At 44.0% G+C, this 18,822-nt stretch overlaps 1 protein-coding gene across 2 annotated transcripts in view; it reads right to left on the bottom strand.

Moving 5' to 3' along the window:
• YWHAE (tyrosine 3-monooxygenase/tryptophan 5-monooxygenase activation protein epsilon) overlaps positions 1-18,822 on the bottom strand; it is a 153,683-nt gene that overhangs the window by 88,398 nt on the left and 46,463 nt on the right. For both annotated transcript variants that reach the window (XM_053706245.1, XM_053706246.1), the window contains exon 2: positions 4,086-4,285. In XM_053706245.1, coding sequence (XP_053562220.1) covers positions 4,086-4,285 — 200 coding nt within the window. The remainder of the gene's footprint in view (positions 1-4,085; positions 4,286-18,822) is intronic.

The raw sequence follows: 18,822 nt of genomic DNA on the forward strand, positions 1-18,822 counted from the left end.
ATAAGTCTCACAGCTCTGCTGAGAGAATCTACCTCCCTCCAAAGAAGTTTGAAGACCCCTGAGTTCTGTTAGAGATGAACCGGATCATGCAGGAAATACAAGAGTAACTGACTGGAAATTTTTGATGCGTAGCAAAGAGCGCCAAAAACGGCCCCTCCCCCTCACACACAGCAGTGAGAGAGAAACGAAACTGTCACAATTAAAACAAGCAACTGCCAAGTGGAAAAATAATGCCCAAACATTTATTCACTCAGTACCTCAGAAAATGCAAACGATTCTACATTCCAGCAAAAACGTTTAACATAATAAATACCTATTAAAAGGTTTAATGTACTTTTAACAGAGTAATTCCAGTGAAATACCATCCCCAGAATACTGAAGTGTAGAGTATACATACATGTCATAACGGTATGGCAGGATTTTCTCATCAATTCCATTCAGAAAATAAAAACTGCTACATACCTCAATGCAGATTCATCTGCCCGCTGTCCCCTGATCTGAAGCTTTTACCTCCCTCAGATGGCCGAGAAACAGCAATATGATCTTAACTACTCCGGTTAAAATCATAGTAAAAACTCTGGTAGATTCTTCTTCAAACTCTGCCAGAGAGGCAATAACACGCTCCGGTGCTATTGTAAAATAACAAACTTTTGATTGAAGTTATAAAAACTAAGTATAATCACCATAGTCCTCTCACACATCCTATCTAGTCGTTGGGTGCAAGAGAATGACTGGGAGTGACGTAGAGGGGAGGAGCTATATGCAGCTCTGCTGGGTGAATCCTCTTGCATTTCCTGTTGGGGAGGAGTTATATCCCAGAAGTAATGATGACCCGTGGACTGATCACACATAACAGAAGAAAAGTATATCTTATTTTCAAAGAAGAACTAGTATATTGCATCAGTAACCATCAGGGAACCATTCGAGCAATATGTAATACTAAATTAAAAACGTATATACTTATAATCGTATGAAAAAACTATTATTAAAATTGATACAATAAATAAGGTACAGTAAACTATATGTGTGTTATATACAGAACAGTAACCAAGAGGGCAGGATGTATTATAATTAACAGAAAAGATATCTTAATCCTTCAGATGATTATCATAGTAAGCAGATTTGTGGTCCTATGTAAAAATAGAAGGAAAAGAGTTTTTTTCCAAATCTTTCTATATATCCAATATGTGAATGTTTCAAAAAGTTTTTCTTAAAGTTTTTCTTCAGCAAATACCGGTAAGTGCTACTGTAAAATCCCTTTAACTGGGCAAAGTCAATGTTGTAATTATAGAAGTCTTAAACGAGGTCTTACTTCTTATATTTTGTTTAAGGGGAAAATAGATACAAACAGAAACCTGGATTTTTTTAGGCTCCAATAAATCTGCTGTTCATGTCTGTAGCGTATTAATCACGCTATGCAGAATGAGCTCTGATTGCAGTCTGCAAGGCACCGACCTGTGGGCAATCTGAGCTCATTCTTGTTGTGCGTTTAGCAAATGAAGAAACAGCTCCCTCCACCTTAGGGACCGTCTGCCATGAGTCCCTCACGGGGTCAGATATGGGGAACATTATCTTAAAAACAGGAGGGGGAACAAAGGGAACACCTGGTCTATCCCACTCTCTAGTAACGATATCCGCAATCCTCTTAGGGACCGGAAACGCATCAGTGTAAACAGGGACCCCTAGGTACTTGTCCATTTTACACAATTTCTCTGGGATAACCAAAGGGTCGCAGTCATCCAGAGTAGCTAATACCTCCCTGAGCAAAACGCGGAGGTGTTCTAGTTTAAATTTAAAAGCCAATGTATCTGAATCTGTCTGAGGAGGAATCCTTCCTGAATCAGAGACTTCTCCCTCAGACATCAAATCCCTCGCTCCCACTTCAGAGCGTTGTGAGGGAATATCGGATACGGGTACCAAAGCGTCAGAATGCTCATAATCTGTTCTTAAAACAGAGCTATCACGCATTGCAGGTAACACGGGCAGTTTAGATAAGAAGGCTGTAAGAATTATCCATGACTGCCGCAAAGTCTTGTAATGTAAAAGGGTTAGACGCACTAGAGGTACTAGGCATCGCTTGAGCGGGCTAACTGCTTGTGACACTTGGGGAGAGGTAGACGGGCTACCCTTGTTACCTTCAGTCTGAGAATCATCTTGGGCCACATTCTTAAGTGCAACAATATGATCTTTAGTGTATAGACATATCAGTACAAGTGGGACACATTCTGAGAGGGGGTTCCACCATGGCTTCTAAACACATTGAACAAGGATTTTCCTTGGTGTCAGACATGTTTAACAGACTAGTAGTATACACAAACAGGCTTGGAAATCACTTTAATCAAATAAAAAACACAATTTGAAAAAATGTTGCTGTGCCTTTAAGAGATAAAAAGGACACAATTTTACAAAACAGTGAAAAATGCAGCAATCCTTTTGAAATTTTCACAGTATGTACCTAAAGCCTTAGTAAGATTGCACCACTAGTATCCAAATGATTAACCCCTTAATGCCCAAACCGGAGCAGCCTAAAGCCAACACCGGTTAAAATTACTACAGCACCTTGCCACAGCCTTCCTGTGGCCCTACCTGCCCTTAGGGATCAGATTTGGGGGAATATAGCTTCTTTTAGGCCCTCAAAAAGCAGCAGGACCCTCCATGTGAAGCAGCATGAACTTCTATGCAATTCTAACTGCGCATCTGAGGCACGAAATTAGGCCCCTCCCACTCTACTCCGGAGCTGTGAGGCCTAATAAATCACTCCTAAGTGAATAAAAAACAGCCATGTGGGTAATAACCCCAGAAAGAACCCAAAAGGACTTTCAAAGTGTCTTACAAACGATATTTTCCTTAAATAAACAATCGATTGCCCTGAATTAGTGTCAACCAGCATAATTAGCCCTGTTATGTAAGCATTCAATTCCTTACTAAGTCTGTGAACATAGCTTACCCTCCCCTCATGGGGATATTGTCAGTCTCTTCTAGCATTATCTCAGTCTTGTCTAGAAATAAATGACTGAACATACCTCATTGCAGATTACCCTGCAAGCCGTTCCCCCCCAACTGAAGTTTTCTGGTACTCCTCAGTCCTGTGTGGGAACAGCAGTGGATTTTAGTTACAACATGCTAAAATCATTTTCCTCTCAGCAGAACTCATCACTTTTCTGCTAGAGAGTAAATAGTACAAACTGGTACCATTTAAAATAAACTTTTGATTGAAGATAATAAAAACTACAATTCTAACACCACATTCACTTTACCCTCCCGAGAGAGACCCTAGTGCTTAGAGCCGGCAAAGAGAATGACTGGGGGGTGGAGCTAGAGGGGGAGCTATATGGAGAGCTCTGCTGTGTGCTCTCTTTGCCACTTCCTGTAGGGAAGGAGAATATCCCACAAGTAAAGGATGAATCCGTGGACTGGATACACCTTACAAGAGAAACGGGAAGCCCCGGAGATGCCTGTCACTTTACAGGCACGATCGCCGGGGTAGGAGCGGGTGGGAGCCCCCAGATCTCCCTCAAGGTGGGAGAGTGCTAGTGACGGCTCTGAGCCGTCATTAGCACCAGAGTGGGAAACTGACGGCTCAGAGCCGTCATTGGCACTCAAAGGGTTAAGGTGGATTTTGCATCAATCATGATAGGAATAGCATACTTTGCAATAGCAGTGGGCATACTAGATAGTTTAGGTGAATATTATTTTCCACACACATTTTTTTAAACAAATTCCAAGGAGAATATGTTTGTTTTAAGACCGGTTGAATAAATTACTAGATAATTAAGATGAAATAGTGCTAAACCACCTGATGGGAAGAGGTAAAGCTACCCCAGCATCAAACTACAAACCAAGTTCATCTTATATGTGTATTTGTTTGTGATTGGTTATTGTCCTGAGGGACAGGCAAATCAGTGAAATTAAAAAACATACAATATACTTGTTTAAATAAAGCTGCATTATTAATTGCAAACTTCTCAGATATGAAGATTCATTATCATGCAGCTTACAATTTGTGTTTAATGGCCCTTTAAATAAATTAAAAAAAACACACTGGTGACATCTGACTCTGAACAAAGAAAAGTATATGATCTTACAGTTGTCCGATAATCCTTGATCATTTTAAGTTTATCTTCTCCTCCTTTGTTCTCCTCTTTCTGTTCAATGCTGCTTATTATTCTCCAGGACGCTCTTCTAGCTCCAATCACATTTTTATATGCTACAGAGAGCAAGTTTCTTTCTTCTACCGTCAATTCCACATCCATTCCTGCCACTTTCTTCATGGACTCAACCATTTCTAAATAATAAAAAAAAAGGTTTATAGTAACAGTTGTACACAGTTTAGTTCATGACTGACAGAGCAAAGGTAAAATATACAAAAACTGAAAGTGGAAACAAATTCATCTCAAGTGCTTTCAATAGAGCAAAATGAACCCCTTCATGACACCCTAACAGCGCTGGGCTTTAATGCCAAAAGGACAGTATGGAACATCCTACTGTAATATGGCATCCTGAATCACCCCCCTTAAATGCAAGTAAGAATCGAACAGGGGGTGTGCCTAGCAGTGCAGGCAGCCCCCCCCATGATCCGGTCCTGGCCTTGAAATCATGCGATCGCATCAACGATCGTGTGATTTTATTTAAAAGCAAGTGTTCAGATATAAGCACTTGCGCTCAGCATAAAGGGGTTAAAATAGTTTAAAAACAGGACAAAAAATAAAATGCATAAACACATTTGCATGTACATTCTAAATATTTGCCAGCAACTCCAAAAAACTTTTGAGTATTTATTTTTTTTTTTTTTTATAAATTACACTCATACATATATGCACAGACTTCAAACAGAGTGACCCACACATTCCTAAGGAACAAACCAATTTTCGGCTCAACAAATTTGTTAAAAAAAATAATAATCTAGGAGCCAGCTTATTTTAATCACAGTCCTCCAATTCAGCTCCCTTACCAGCTATAGTAACCACCTTTGTGACATCACCATATGTTTGTGGCAACATCACCAGTTCTTCCATTGATGGCTTGGGAGTGCCACCCACTAGGCCACCAACAACCCTGGGCCTGTAGTGCAAGCTCTACATTCCCAAGGGATTTAGGATTAATAAATACCCCTACCATAGGAAGAAATAATCCTGACTTGTCGAAAGTGGTGTGCTATCCTAAAGTGCTCCCTGGACCCGATTCTTTTAGTCATTGAGGTGGTGAGGGCAGTGCTGGCTAAGATCAGAGAAGAGATCTGACAGTGTGAAACTACCAAATGTCTGATATTGGAAACTGACCAAACTGAAAAATAGTTTGATAAATTGCAAATTCAGGTCAATGAATATAGACAGGAGCGGATTAAATTTAAAAACAAAAAATTGGAGACAGTCAATGAAGACTACAAAGAAAAGAGAATTTACAGATGGCTAAAAAGACCTAACGAGAGGAGAAGACCAACGTATAACAGACAAAGACGACAATACACTAGGAGGAATCTCCAAACGGTTGACACAAGCTCAGGCTCCGACTCAACAGCACCTCTGGGACAAGCACCTACCCCCTCAACCAGGGTGGATTTGATTTAAATCAAACTGATTTAATTCACAATTTAAATCACGATTTAAATCACTAGTCAGTAAGGCTTGATTTAAATCATAGTTTTCTACATAAAGACTAATTCTTGCTGGTATAACTAATATGCAAGTAGATGAAGATTTTTAGAACAGCAACTTTTATTAGTTTTTTTATCCCCAGTTTAATAGGTTAATCAATATAATTCATATTTGGACAACTTTTCTGTTTTACTTAGGAAGGAGAAAAATAATCATTACCTTAATAACAATGTAATTAGATTTATTCAACTGAAACAATAACATTACAGCATATGTTATTTGCTTAAACAAACATGTTTAACTAATATGGCTAAACAAAAAACAGAATTTATGTTTACCTGATAAATTACTTTCTCCAACGGTGTGTCCGGTCCACGGCGTCATCCTTACTTGTGGGATATTCTCTTCCCCAACAGGAAATGGCAAAGAGCCCAGCAAAGCTGGTCACATGATCCCTCCTAGGCTCCGCCTACCCCAGTCATTCGACCGACGTTAAGGAGGAATATTTGCATAGGAGAAACCATATGTTACCGTGGTGACTGTAGTTAAAGAAAATAAATTATCAGACCTGATTAAAAAAAAAACCAGGGCGGGCCGTGGACCGGACACACCGTTGGAGAAAGTAATTTATCAGGTAAACATAAATTCTGTTTTCTCCAACATAGGTGTGTCCGGTCCACGGCGTCATCCTTACTTGTGGGAACCAATACCAAAGCTTTAGGACACGGATGAAGGGAGGGAGCAAATCAGGTCACCTAAATGGAAGGCACCACGGCTTGCAAAACCTTTCTCCCAAAAATAGCCTCAGAAGAAGCAAAAGTATCAAATTTGTAAAATTTAGAAAAAGTGTGCAGTGAAGACCAAGTCGCTGCCTTACATATCTGATCAACAGAAGCCTCGTTCTTGAAGGCCCATGTGGAAGCCACAGCCCTAGTGGAGTGAGCTGTGATTCTTTCAGGAGGCTGCCGTCCGGCAGTCTCATAAGCCAATCGGATAATGCTTTTAATCCAGAAGGAGAGAGAGGTAGAAGTTGCTTTTTTGACCTCTCCGTTTACCAGAATAAACAACAAACAAAGACGAAGTTTGTCTGAAATCCTTAGTAGCTGCTAAGTAAAATTTGAGAGCACGAACTACATCCAAGTTGTGCAACAAACGTTCCTTCTTTGAAACTGGATTAGGACACAAAGAAGGCACAACTATCTCCTGGTTAATGTTTTTGTTAGAAACAACTTTTGGAAGAAAACCAGGTTTAGTACGCAAAACCACCTTATCTGCATGGAACACCAGATAAGGAGAAGAACACTGCAGAGCAGATAATTCTGAAACTCTTCTAGCAGAAGAAATTGCAACCAAAAACAAAACTTTCCAAGATAATAACTTAATATCAACGGAATGTAAGGGTTCAAACGGAACCCCCTGAAGAACTGAAAGAACTAGGTTGAGACTCCAAGGAGGAGTCAAAATTTTGTAAACAGGCTTGATTCTAACCAGAGCCTGAACAAAGGCTAGAACATCTGGCACAGCTGCCAGCTTTTTGTGAAGTAACACAGACAAGGCAGAAATCTGTCCCATCAAGGAACTTGCAGATAATCCTTTTTCCAATCCTTCTCGAAGGAAGGATAGACTCTTAGGAATCTTAACCTTGTCCCAAGGGAATCCTGCAGATTCACACCAACAGATATACCAAATTATGTGGTAATTTTTCTGGTTACAGGCTTTCAGGCCTGAACAAGAGTATTAATAACAGAATCTGAGAACCCTCGCTTTGATAAGATCAAGCGTTCAATCTCCAAGCAGTCAGCTGGAGTGGGTCGAACGGACCTAGAACAAGAAGGTCTCGTCTCAAAGGTAGCTTCCATGGTGGAGCCGATGACATATTCACCAGATCTGCATACCAAGTCCTGCGTGGCCACGCAGGAGCTATCAAAATCACCGACGCCCTCTCCTGATTGATCCTGGCTACCAGCCTGGGGATGAGAGGAAACGGCGGGAACACATAAGCTAGTTTGAAGGTCCAAGGTGCTACTAGTGCATCCACTAGAGCCGCCTTGGGATCCCTGGATCTGTACCCGTAGTAAGGAACTCTGAAGTTCTGACGAGAGGCCATCAGATCCATGTCTGGAATGCCCCACGGTTGAGTGACTTGGGCAAAGATTTCCGGATGGAGTTCCCACTCCCCCGGATGCAATGTCTGACGACTCAGAAAATCCGCTTCCCAATTTTCCACTCCTGGGATGTGGATAGCAGACAGGTGGCAGGAGTGAGACTCCGCCCATAGAATGATTTTGGTCACTTCTTCCATCGCTAGGGAACTCCTTGTTCCCCCCTGATGGTTGATGTATGAACTTGGCCCTCGCTAGCTGAGGCCAAGCTTTGAGAGCATTGAATATCGCTCTCAGTTCCAGAATATTTATCGGTAGAAGAGATTCTACCCGAGACCAAAGACCCTGAGCTTTCAGGGATCCCCAGACCGCGCCCCAGCCCATCAGACTGGCGTCGGTCGTGACAATGACCCACTCTGGTCTGCGGAAGGTCATCCCTTGTGACAGGTTGTCCAGGGACAGCCACCAACGGAATGAGTCTCTGGTCCTCTGATTTACTTGTATCTTCGGAGACAAGTCTGAATAGTCCCCATTCCACTGACTGAGCATGAACAGTTGTAATGGTCTTAGATGAATGCGCACAAAAGGAACTATGTCCATTGCCGCTACCATCAAACCTATCACTTCCATGCACTGCGCTATGGAAGGAAGAGGAACGGAATGAAGTATCCGACAAGAGTCTAGAAGTTTTGTTTTTCTGGCTTCTGTCAGAAAAATCCTCATTTCTAAGGAGTCTATTATAGTTCCCAAGAAGGGAACCCTCGTTGACGGAGATAGAGAACTCTTTTCCACGTTCACTTTCCATCCGTGAGATCTGAGAAAGGCCAGGACAATGTCCGTGTGAGCCTTTACTTGAGGAAGGGACGACGCTCGAATCAGAATGTCGTCCAAGTAAGGTACTACAGCAATGCCCCTTGGTCTTAGCACCGCCAGAAGGGACCCTAGTACCTATGAGAAAATCCTAGGAGCAGTGGCTAATCCGAAAGAAAACGCCACGAACTGGAAATGCTTGTCCAGGAATGCAAACCTTAGGAACCGATGATGTTCCTTGTGGATAGGAATATATAGATACTCATCCTTGAAATCCACCTTGGTCATGAATTGACCTTCCTGGATGGAAGGAAGAAGTGTTCGAATGGTTTCCATCTTGAACGATGGAACCTTGAGAAACTTGTTCAAGATCTTGAGATCGAAGATTGGTCTGAACGTTCCCTCTTTTTTGGGAACTATGAACAGATTGGAGTAGAACCCCATCCCTTGTTCTCCTAATGGAACAGGATGAATCACTCCCATTTTTAGCAGGTCTTCTACCCAATGTAAGAATGCCTGTCTTCTTATGTGGTCTGAAGACAACTGAGACCTGTGGAACCTCCCCCTTGGAGGAAGCCCCTTGAACTCCAGAGAATAACCTTGGGAGACTATTTCTAGCGCCCAAGGATCCAGAACATCTCTTGCCCAAGCCTGAGCGAAGAGAGAGAGTCTGCCCCCCACCAGATCCGGTCCCGGATCGGGGGCCCGCATTTCATGCTGTCTTGGTAGCAGTGGCAGGTTTCCTGGCCTGCTTTCCTTTGTTCCAGCCTTGCATAGGTCTCCAGGCTGGATTGGTTTGAGAAGTATTACCTTCCTGCTTAGAGGACGTAGCCCTTGGGGCTGATCCGTTTCTGCGAAAGGGACGAAACTTAGGTTTATTTTTGGTCTTGAAAAGACCTATCCTGAGGAAGGGCGTGGCCCTTGCCCCCAGTGATATCAGAGATAATCTCTTTCAAGTCAGGGCCAAAGAGTGTTTTCCCCTTGAAAGGAATGTCAAGCAATTTGTTCTTGGAAGACGCATCCACTGCCCAAGATTTTAACCAAAGCGCTCTGCGCCACAATAGCAAACCCAGAATTTTTTCGCCGCTAACCTAGCCAATTGCAAGGTGGCGTCTAGGGTGAAAGAATTAGCCAATTTAAGAGCACGAATTCTGTCCATAATCTCCTCATAAGAAGAAGAATTACTAATAATCGCCTTTCCTAGCTCATTTCAAACTAGAAACACGCGGCTGCAGTGACAGGGACAATGCATGCAATTGGTTGTAGAAGGGAACCTTGCTGAACAAACATCTTTTTTAGCAGACCTTCTAATTTTTTATCCATAGGATCTTGGAAAGCACAACTATCTTCTATGGGTATAGTGGCGCGCTTGTGTAGAGTAGAAACCGCCCCCTCGACCTTGGGGACTGTCTGCCATCAGTCCTTTCTGGGGTCGACTATAGGAAAACAATTTTTTTTTAAATATGGGGGGAGGTACTAAAGGTATACCGGGCCTGTCCCATTCTTTACTAACAATGTACGCCACCCGCTTGGATATAGGAAAAGCTTCGGGGGGCCCCGGGGCCTCTAAGAACTTTTCCATTTTACATAGTGGTTCTGGAATGACCAGATAATCACAATCATCCAAATTGGATAACACCTCCTTAAGCAGAGCGCGGAGATGTTCCAACTTAAATTTAAAAGTAATCACATCAGGTTCAGCTTGTTGAGAAATGTTTCCTGAATCTGAAATTTCTCCCTCAGACAAAACCTCCCTGGCCCCCTCAGACTGGTGTAGGGGCCCTTCAGAAACCATATCATCAGCGTTCTCATGCTCTACAGAATTTTCTAAAACAGAGCAGTCGCGCTTTCGCTGATAAGTGGGCATATTGGCTAAAATGTTTTTGATAGAATTATCCATTACAGCCGTTAAATGTTGCATAGTAAGGAGTATTGGCGCACTAGATGTACTAGGGGCCTTCTGTATGGGCAAGACTGGTGTAGACGAAGGAGGGGATGATGCAGTACCATGCTTACTCCCCTCACTTGAGGAATCATCTTGGGCATCATTTTTACTAAATTTTTTTATGACATAAAATACATATAGTTAAATGAGAAGGAACCTTGGTTTCCCCACAGTCAGAACACAATCTATCTGGTAGTTCAGACATGTTAAACAGGCATAAACTTGATAACAAAGCACAAAAAACGTTTTAAAATAAAACCGTTACTGTCACTTTAAATTTTAAACTAAACACACTTTATTACTGCAATTGCGAAAAAGTATGAAGGAATTGTTCAAAATTCACCAAAATTTCACCACAGTGTCTTAAAGCCTTAAAAGTATTGCACACCAAATTTGGAAGCTTTAACCCTTAAAATAACGGAACCGGAGCCGTTTTTATATTTAACCCCTTTACAGTCCCTGGAATCTGCTTTGCTGAGACCCAACCAAGCCCAAAGGGGAATACGATACCAAATGATGCCTTCAGAAAGACTTTTCCATGTATCAGAGCTCCACACACATGCAGCTGCATGCCATGCTGTCCTCAAAAACAAGTGCGCCATACCGGCGCGAAAATGAGGCTCTGACTATGATTAGGGAAAGCCCCTAAAGAATAAGGTGTCTAAAACAGTGCCTGCCGATATAATCATATCAAAATACCCAGAATAAATGATTCCTCAAGGCTAAATATGTGTTAATAATGAATCGATTTAGCCCAGAAAAAGTCTACAGTCTTAATAAGCCCTTGTGAAGCCCTTATTTACTATCTTAATAAACATGGCTTACCGGATCCCATAGGGAAAATGACAGCTTCCAGCATTACATCGTCTTGTTAGAATGTGTCATACCTCAAGCAGTAAGAGACTGCACACTGTTCCCCCAACTGAAGTTAATTGCTCTCAACAGTCCTGTGTGGAACAGCCATGGATTTTAGTTACGGTGCTAAAATCATTTTCCTCATATAAACAGAAATCTTCATCTCTTTTCTGTTTCTGAGTAAATAGTACATACCAGCACTATTTTAAAATAACAAACTCTTGATTGAATAATAAAAACTACAGTTAAACACTAAAAAACTCTAAGCCATCTCCGTGGAGATGTTGCCTGTACAACGGCAAAGAGAATGACTGGGGTAGGCGGAGCCTAGGAGGGATCATGTGACCAGCTTTGCTGGGCTCTTTGCCATTTCCTGTTGGGGAAGAGAATATCCCACAAGTAAGGATGACGCCGTGGACCGGACACACCTATGTTGGAGAAACAGAATTTATGCTTACCTGATAAATTACTTTCTCTTGCGGTGTATCCAGTCCAAGGATTCATCCTTTACTTGTGGGATATTCTCATTCCCTACAGGAAGTGGCAAAGAGAGCACACAGCAGAGCTGTCCATATAGCTCCCCTCTAGCTCCACCCCCCAATCATTCGACCAAAGGTTAGGAAGAAAAAGGAGAAACCATAGGGTGCAGTGGTGACTGTAGTTTAAACAAAAAATTTTTTACCTGACTTAATTGCCAGGGCGGGCCGTGGACTGGATACACCGCAAGAGAAAGTAATTTATCAGGTAAGTATAAATTTCCTGGTTAATATTCTTATTAGAAACCACTTTAGGAAGAAAACCAGGTTTAGTACGCAAAACTACCTTATCTGCATGGAACACCAGGTAAGGTGAATCACACTGTAAGGCAGATCATTCTGAGACTCTTTGAGCAGAAGAGATAGCTACCAAAAACAAAACTTTCCAAGATAACAACTTAATATCTAAGGAATGTAAAGGTTCAAACGGAACCCCTTGAAGAACTAAAAGAACTAGATTTAGACTCCATGGCGGAGCCACAGGTTTATAGACAGGCTTGATTCTGACTAACGCCTGTGCAAACGCTTGAACGTCTGGTACCTCTGCCAAACGCTTGTGTAAAAGGATAGACAGAGCAGATATCTGTCCCTTTAAAGAACTAGCCGACAATCCTTTCTCCAATCCGTCTTGGAGAAAGGACAATATCCTGGGAATCCTAATCTTACTCCATGAGTAACCCTTGGATTCACACCAACAAAGATATTTCCGCCATATCTTATGGTAGATTTTCCTGGTGAAAGGCTTTCTAGCCTGAATCAGAGTATCTATAACTGACTCAGAGAAACCACGCTTTAATAGAATTAAGCGTTCAATCTCCAAGCAGTCAGACGTAGAGAAACTAGATTTGGATGCTTGAACGAACCCTGTATTAGAAGGTCCTGCCTCATTGGCAGTGTCCATGTTGGGACAGATGACATGTCCACTAGGTCTGCATACCAAGTACTGCGTGGCCACGCAGGCGCTATCAAAATCACGGATGCCTTCTCCTGCTTGATTCTGGCGATCAGACGAGGGAGAAGAGGAAACAGTGGGAAAACATAAGCCAGATTGAAGGACCAAGGCGCTGCTAGAGCATCTATCAATGCCGCCTTGGGGTCCCGGGACCTGGATCCGTAGAGAGGAAGCTTGGTGCTCTGATGTGACGCCATCAGGTCCAACTCTGGAATGCCCCATAGCCGAGTCAGCTGGGCAAATACCTCCGGGTGGAGTTCCCACTCCCCCGGGTGAAAAGTCTGACAACTTAGAAAATCCGCCTCCCAGTTATCTACTCCTGGGATGTGAATTGCTGAGAGATGGCAGGAGTGTTCCTCCACCCACCTGATTATTTTGGTTACTTCCTTTATCGCTAGGGAACTCTTTGTTCCCCCCTGATGATTGATGTAAGCTAGTCGTGATGTTGTCCGACTGAAATCTGATGAATTTGGCCGCAGCTAGTTGAAGCCATGCCTGAAGCGCGTTGAATATCGCCCTCAGTTCCAGAATGTTTATTGGGAGAAGAGATTCTTCCCGAGACCATAAGCCTTGAGCTTTCAGGGAGTCCCAGACTGCACCCCAGCCTAACAGACTGGCGTTGGTCGTTAGAATGATCCACTCCGGTCTGCTGAAACATTCCCTGAGACAGGTGATCCTGAGACAACCACCAGAGAAGAGAATCTCTGGTTTCCTGTTCCAACTGTATTTGAGGAGACAAATCTGCATAATCCCCATTCCACTGATTGAGTATGCATAGTTGCAGTGGTCTGAGATGAATCCGAGCGAAAGGGACAATGTCCATTGCTGCTACCATTAATCCGATTGCCTCCATGCACTGAGCTACAGATGGCCGAGGAATGGAATGAAGAATTTGGCAAGTAGTTAAAAGTTTCAACTTTCTGACCTCCGTCAGAAATATTTTCATTTCTACTGAATCTATTAGTGTTCCTAGGAAGGGAACCCTTGTGAGTGGGGACAGAGAACTCTTTTTGATGTTCACCTTCCACCCGTGAGACCTCAGAAAGGCCAATACAATCTCCGTGTTAGCCTTGGCTCTGTGAAAAGACGGCGCCTGAATTAAGATGTCGTCCAAATAAGGCGCCACTGCTATGCCCTGCGGTCTTAGAACCGCCAGAAGGGACCCCAGCACCATTGTGAAAATTCTGGGAGCAGTGGCTAAACCGAATGGAAGAGCCACAAACTGGTAATGCTAGTCTAGAAAAGAGAACCTGAGGAACTGATGATCTTTGTGGATAGGAATATGCAGGTATGCATCCTTTAGATCCACGGTAGTCCTATATTGACCTTCCTGGATCATAGGTAAGATAGTCCGAATGGTCTCCATCTTGAATGATGGGACTCTGAGGAATCTGTTTAGAATTTTTAGATCCAGGATTGGTCTGAAAGTTCCTTCTTTTTTGGGAACCACAAACAGGTTTGAGTAAAAACCCAGTCCTTGTTCTGCAATTGGAACTGGGTATATCACTCCCATCGTATGTAGATCTTCTACACAGCGTAAGAACGCCTCTTTCTTTGTCTGGTCTGTAGACAGACGAGAAATGTGGAACCTTCCTCTTGGAGGGGAGTCCTTGAATTCTAGAAGATATCCCTGGGTAACAATCTCTAAAGCCCAGGGATCGTGAACATCTCTTGCCCAGGCCTGAGCGAAGAGAGAAAGTCTGCCCCCTACTAGATCCGGTCCCGGATCGGGGGCTACCCCTTCATGCTGTCTTGGTAGCAGCTGCAGGCTTTTTGGCCTGTTTACCCTTGTTCCAGCGTTACCCTCTTGCTTTGCAGTTGTAGAGGCTGAAGCGGAACCGCTCCTGAAATTACGAAAGGAACGAAAATTAGCTTTGTTTTTAGCATTAAAGGGCTAGGGAGAGTATGGCCCTTTCCCCCGGTGATTTCTGAAATAATCTCTTTCAATTCTGGCCCGAAAAGGGTCTTTCCTTTGAAAGGGATATTTAATCATTTGGATTTTGACGACACATCGGCCGACCATGACTTGAGCCAAAGCGCTCTGCGCGCCATAATGGCGAAACCTGAATTTTTTGCCGCTAACTTAGCTAATTGCAAAGCGGCATCTGTGATAAAAGAATTAGCCAGCTTTAGAGCCTTAATTATATCCATAATTTCGTCGTATGAGGTCTCCGTCTGGAGCGAATCCTCCAGCGCCTCAAACCAGAAAGCAGCTGCAGTAGTTACAGGAATAATGCAGGCAATAGGTTGGAGAAGAAAACCTTTTTGAACAAAAATTTTCTTAAGTAAACCCTCTAACTTTTTATCCATAGGATCTTTAAAAGCACAACTGTCTTCAATTGGTATGGTTGTGCGCTTAGCAAGTGAAGAAACAGCCCCCTCTACCTTAGGGACCGTCTGCCACGAGTCCCGCCTGGGGTCAGTTATGGGGAACATCTTCTTAAAAATAGGGGGGGGGGGGGGGGGAACAAAAGGGACACCTGGTCTATCCCACTCCCTAGTAACAATATCCGCAACCCTCTTAGGGATCGGAAACGCATCAGTGTATACAGGGACCTCTAGGTACTTGTCCATTTTACACAACTTCTCTGGGACCAATACCTCCCTGAGCAATACGCGGAGGTGTTTCAGTTTAAATTTAAACGCTAATGAATCTGACTCTGCCTGATGAGAAACCTTTCCTGAATCGGAAATTTCTCCCTCAGACATCAAATCCGTCACCTCCACTTCAGAGCGTTGTGAGGGCACATCAGATATGGCTAACAAAGCTTCAGATTGCTCATAATCTGTTCTTAAAACAGAGCTATCACGCTTTGCAGGAAAAACTGGCAGTTTAGATAGGAAGGCCGCAAGGGAGTTATCCATGACTGCCGCTAGTTGTTGCAATGTAATAGGGGCAGACGCACTAGAGGTACTAGGCATCGCTTGAGCGGGCGTAACTGGTTGTGACACATGGGGAGAGGTAGACGGACTATCCTCATTACCTTCAGTCTGAAAATCATCTAGGGCCACATTTTTAAGTGCAACAATATGATCTTTAAAGTGTAGACACACATTAGTGCAATTGGGACACATTCTGAGAGGGGGTTCCACCATGGCTTCTAAACACATCGAACAAGGACTTTCCTTGGTCACAGACATGTTTAACAGACTAGCAATATGTACAAACAGGCTTAGAAATCACTTTAAACAAATAAAATACACAATTTGAAAAAAAACGTTACTGTGCCTTTAAGAGATAAAAAGAGCACACAATTTTACAAAACAGTGAAAAATGCAGCAATCCTTTTGAAATTTTCACAGTATGTACCTAAAAAGCCTTAATAAGTTTGCACCACAAGTTTCAAAACGATTAACCCCTTAATGCCCAAACCGGAGAAGCCTAAAGCCAACACCGGTTAAATTACTACAGCACCTTGCCACAGCTTACTGCTGTGGCCCTACCTGCCCTTAGGGATCAGTTTTGGGGGAATGAAGCTTCTTTTAGGCCCTCAAACAGCAGCAGGACCCTCCATGTGAAGCAGCATGAACTTGTCTTTCAATTCTAACTGCACCTGAGGCGCGAAATTAGGCCCCTCCCACTCCACAGCTATGAGGCCTACCAAAATCACTTCTAAGTGAATAAATTTAAGCCATGTGGGTAATAACCCCAGAAAAAACACCAAAGTGCTTTAAAAGTGTCTCCCAACGAGTATTTCTTATGTAAAATAATAGATTGCCCTAAGTTAGTGTCAACTAGCATAATTAGCCCTGTTATGTAAGCATTCAATTCTTTACTAAGTCTCAGAACATAGCTTACCCTCCCCACATGGGGATATTGTCAGTCTTCTAGCATTATCTCAGTCTTGTCTAGAAATAAATGACTGAACATACCTCATTGCAGTCAAGTCTGCAAACTGTCCCCCCCCCCCCCCAACTGAAGTTTTCTGGTCCTCCTCAGTCCTGTGTGGGAACAGCAATGGATTTTAGTTACAACATGCTAAAATCATCTTCCTCTCAGCAGAATTCTTCATCTTTTTTCTGCCAGAGAGTAAATAGTACAAACCGGTACCATTTAAAAATAACAAAGTTTTGATTGAAGATAATAAAACTACAAATCTAAAACCACATTCACTTTACGCTCCCGTAGAGAGACCCTAGTGCTTAGAGCCGACAAAGAGAATGACTGGGGGGTGGAGCTAGAGGGGGAGGTATATGGACAGCTCTGCTGTGTGCTCTCTTTGCCACTTCCTGTAGGGAATGAGAATATCCCACAAGTAAAGGATGAATCCCTGGACTGGATACACCTTGCAAGAGAAAACTCACTATTTAATACTTAGGTAACGTGCCTTTCACCTTGTCTCAACAGGGAGTGTAAATTCAGATACTAGAGCCCAAAGACAATTAGATTTTCTGTGTGTCTAATAACAAATATCAACACAGGTTACACAGTGCAAAATTATAAAGACACTCAAAACAACATAGAATTACAAAGCTACAGTTCTTTAAAAAACAAAATGGGACATGAAAAAGAATTACACAATACCTTACTTATTATCAAATTCCTTTAGGTATGTGGAGAGCTGCCATCTAATCTCCCAAGGCAATTCTGCCTAAAAAGTATGTCTCTTGCATACTTGAATCTGATTCTCTTTGTCTTGTCAAAGACAACGCCCGGGTTATAATTTACGAGTCTGGCCAATAAAAACAAGTTTTAGCTACCATTATCAGTCTCCAAGGGGAGGAGTGTTCTGCATTCCTATACACAGCTACACTACTAAGGAGGGGGAAAGGAAGGAAAGGGGGGAGGGGGAAAGGAAGGAAAGGGGGGAGGGGGAAAGGAAGGAAAGGGGGGAGGGGGAAAGGAAGGAAAGGGGGGAGGGGGAAAGGAAGGAAAGGGGGGAGGGGGAAAGGAAGGAAAGGGGGGAGGGGGAAAGGAAGGAAAGGGGGGAGGGGGAAAGGAAGGAAAGGGGGGAGGGGGAAAGGAAGGAAAGGGGGGAGGGGGAAAGGAAGGAAAGGGGGGAGGGGGAAAGGAAGGAAAGGGGGGAGGGGGAAAGGAAGGAAAGGGGGGAGGGGGAAAGGAAGGAAAGGGGGGGAGGGGGAAAGGAAGGAAAGGGGGGAGGGGGAAAGGAAGGAAAGGGGGGAGGGGGAAAGGAAGGAGAGGGGGGAGGGGGAAAGGAAGGAAAGGGGGGAGGGGGAAAGGAAGGAAAGGGGGGAGGGGGAAAGGAAGGAAAGGGGGGAGGGGGAAAGGAAGGAAAGGGGGGAGGGGGAAAGGAAGGAAAGGGGGGAGGGGGAAAGGAAGGAAAGGGGGGAGGGGGAAAGGAAGGAAAGGGGGGAGGGGGAAAGGAAGGAAAGGGGGGAGGGGGAAAGGAAGGAAAGGGGGGAGGGGGAAAGGAAGGAAAGGGGGGAGGGGGAAAGGAAGGAAAGGGGGGAGGGGGAAAGGAAGGAAAGGGGGGAGGGGGAAAGGAAGGAAAGGGGGGAGGGGGAAAGGAAGGAAAGGGGGGAGGGGGAAAGGAAGGAAAGGGGGGAGGGGGAAAGGAAGGAAAGGGGGGAGGGGGAAAGGAAGGAAAGGGGGGAGGGGGAAAGGAAGGAAAGGGGGGAGGGGGAAAGGAAGGAAAGGGGGGAGGGGGAAAGGAAGGAAAGGGGGGAGGGGGAAAGGAAGGAAAGGGGGGAGGGGGAAAGGAAGGAAAGGGGGGAGGGGGAAAGGAAGGAAAGGGGGGAGGGGGAAAGGAAGGAAAGGGGGGAGGGGGAAAGGAAGGAAAGGGGGGAGGGGGAAAGGAAGGAAAGGGGGGAGGGGGAAAGGAAGGAAAGGGGGGAGGGGGAAAGGAAGGAAAGGGGGGAGGGGGAAAGGAAGGAAAGGGGGGAGGGGGAAAGGAAGGAAAGGGGGGAGGGGGAAAGGAAGGAAAGGGGGGAGGGGGAAAGGAAGGAAAGGGGGGAGGGGGAAAGGAAGGAAAGGGGGGAGGGGGAAAGGAAGGAAAGGGGGGAGGGGGAAAGGAAGGAAAGGGGGGAGGGGGAAAGGAAGGAAAGGGGGGAGGGGGAAAGGAAGGAA

Source organism: Bombina bombina, chromosome 3 (assembly GCF_027579735.1).
Source record: "Bombina bombina isolate aBomBom1 chromosome 3, aBomBom1.pri, whole genome shotgun sequence".
Taxonomy (NCBI): Eukaryota; Metazoa; Chordata; class Amphibia; order Anura; family Bombinatoridae; genus Bombina; species Bombina bombina.